This window comes from Galeopterus variegatus, unplaced genomic scaffold (genome assembly GCF_000696425.1).
Source record: "Galeopterus variegatus unplaced genomic scaffold, G_variegatus-3.0.2 Scaffold1650, whole genome shotgun sequence".
In the NCBI taxonomy this organism is placed as follows: Eukaryota; Metazoa; Chordata; class Mammalia; order Dermoptera; family Cynocephalidae; genus Galeopterus; species Galeopterus variegatus.
The window spans coordinates 225,639-226,690 of NW_007727761.1; the positions used below are offsets into that span (position 1 = coordinate 225,639).

Genomic DNA, 1,052 nt, shown 5'->3' on the forward strand with positions numbered 1-1,052 from the left:
ACAAAACAAAGAATGTAAAAGTATTATATGTTGAAATTATAATATTTTGGATGTATTGGGTTTAATTAAATATGTTATTAATATTAATTTCACCTGTTCCTTTTTACTTTTTTTTAAGAATGTGGCTACTAGAAAATTTAAAATTACACATGTGGGTCACATATTTTTACAGGACAGTGCTGCCCTAGAGCGTCGGCAAAAAGGGCAGAATTGGGCCTCCATTTTACAGATCATAAAACTGAGGCTTACACAGAGAATTCAGTCAAAAGGGCAGAGATGGTCTGAGCTTGGGGTTTTCTTTTCCCACATCCAGCTGCCTGATACCAGGATGAGCTTAACACGGCTGATGGTGCGTGTCCCCAGCAGAGTAGGCATTCTCTCTGAGAGCCACAAAGGTGGGATGGAACCCCTTGATGTCGCCCTCTCCTTCGCAGAGACCTCCCCAGACAAAACAAACAAACCCTTGGGTCTGGCGAACTGCAGCGGGGAGCGGAAATCAGGGAAGATCAAAGACCCAGCGGTTACCCCCTTCCGGGCCGCGCAGCTTGGCAGCGTGCCCCGACCCCGGGTGTGCACCCACCGGCCCCCGGACGAGGAGATCCGAGCTGACAACTCGGAGCTGTTGGACACTCGTTGCCGCCAGGAGTGGGCTGGGCCCACACAGGCCCGAGGTGCGCTGGGAGCTTCTCCCGCACTCCCAAATAAAAAACTAAAGGGGTCCTAGAGGGCCATGGGGCGGGTAATAAACATAGACTTTCTGCAGAAGCCAGGTCGTGGGAAGACTGAGAAGAGGCCACTCAGCAGACGCGCAGCAGATGCTTGCGCTGGAGCAGCTAAAGTCTCCTCGCCCGACCTCAGTTTCCCCAGCTGTAAATTGGAACCGCCGAGTCCTGCCCTGCCCGCTTCGAGGAAATACAGAGTAGAGGGAAGGCACAGGAGTGTTAGCGAGGGGAGCAGCTGTTCTACACAGGGCGGCACCCAAGAGAGTGTTCGTCCCAAAACACCTCCTGGCCAGACCCTCCCCACTCGGGTCCCCAGCCCCTGGCCCCCCA

The 1,052-nt window shown here is 52.9% G+C and overlaps 1 protein-coding gene across 1 annotated transcript in view; it reads left to right on the top strand.

The window, feature by feature from the left end:
• The first annotated feature begins 328 nt into the window (after window positions 1–328).
• The window catches only part of NKD1 (naked cuticle homolog 1 (Drosophila)), an 85,058-nt gene continuing 84,334 nt past the window's right edge, over window positions 329–1,052 (top strand). The window contains exon 1 of the mRNA XM_008578252.1: window positions 329–671. Coding sequence (XP_008576474.1) covers window positions 329–671 — 343 coding nt within the window. The remainder of the gene's footprint in view (window positions 672–1,052) is intronic.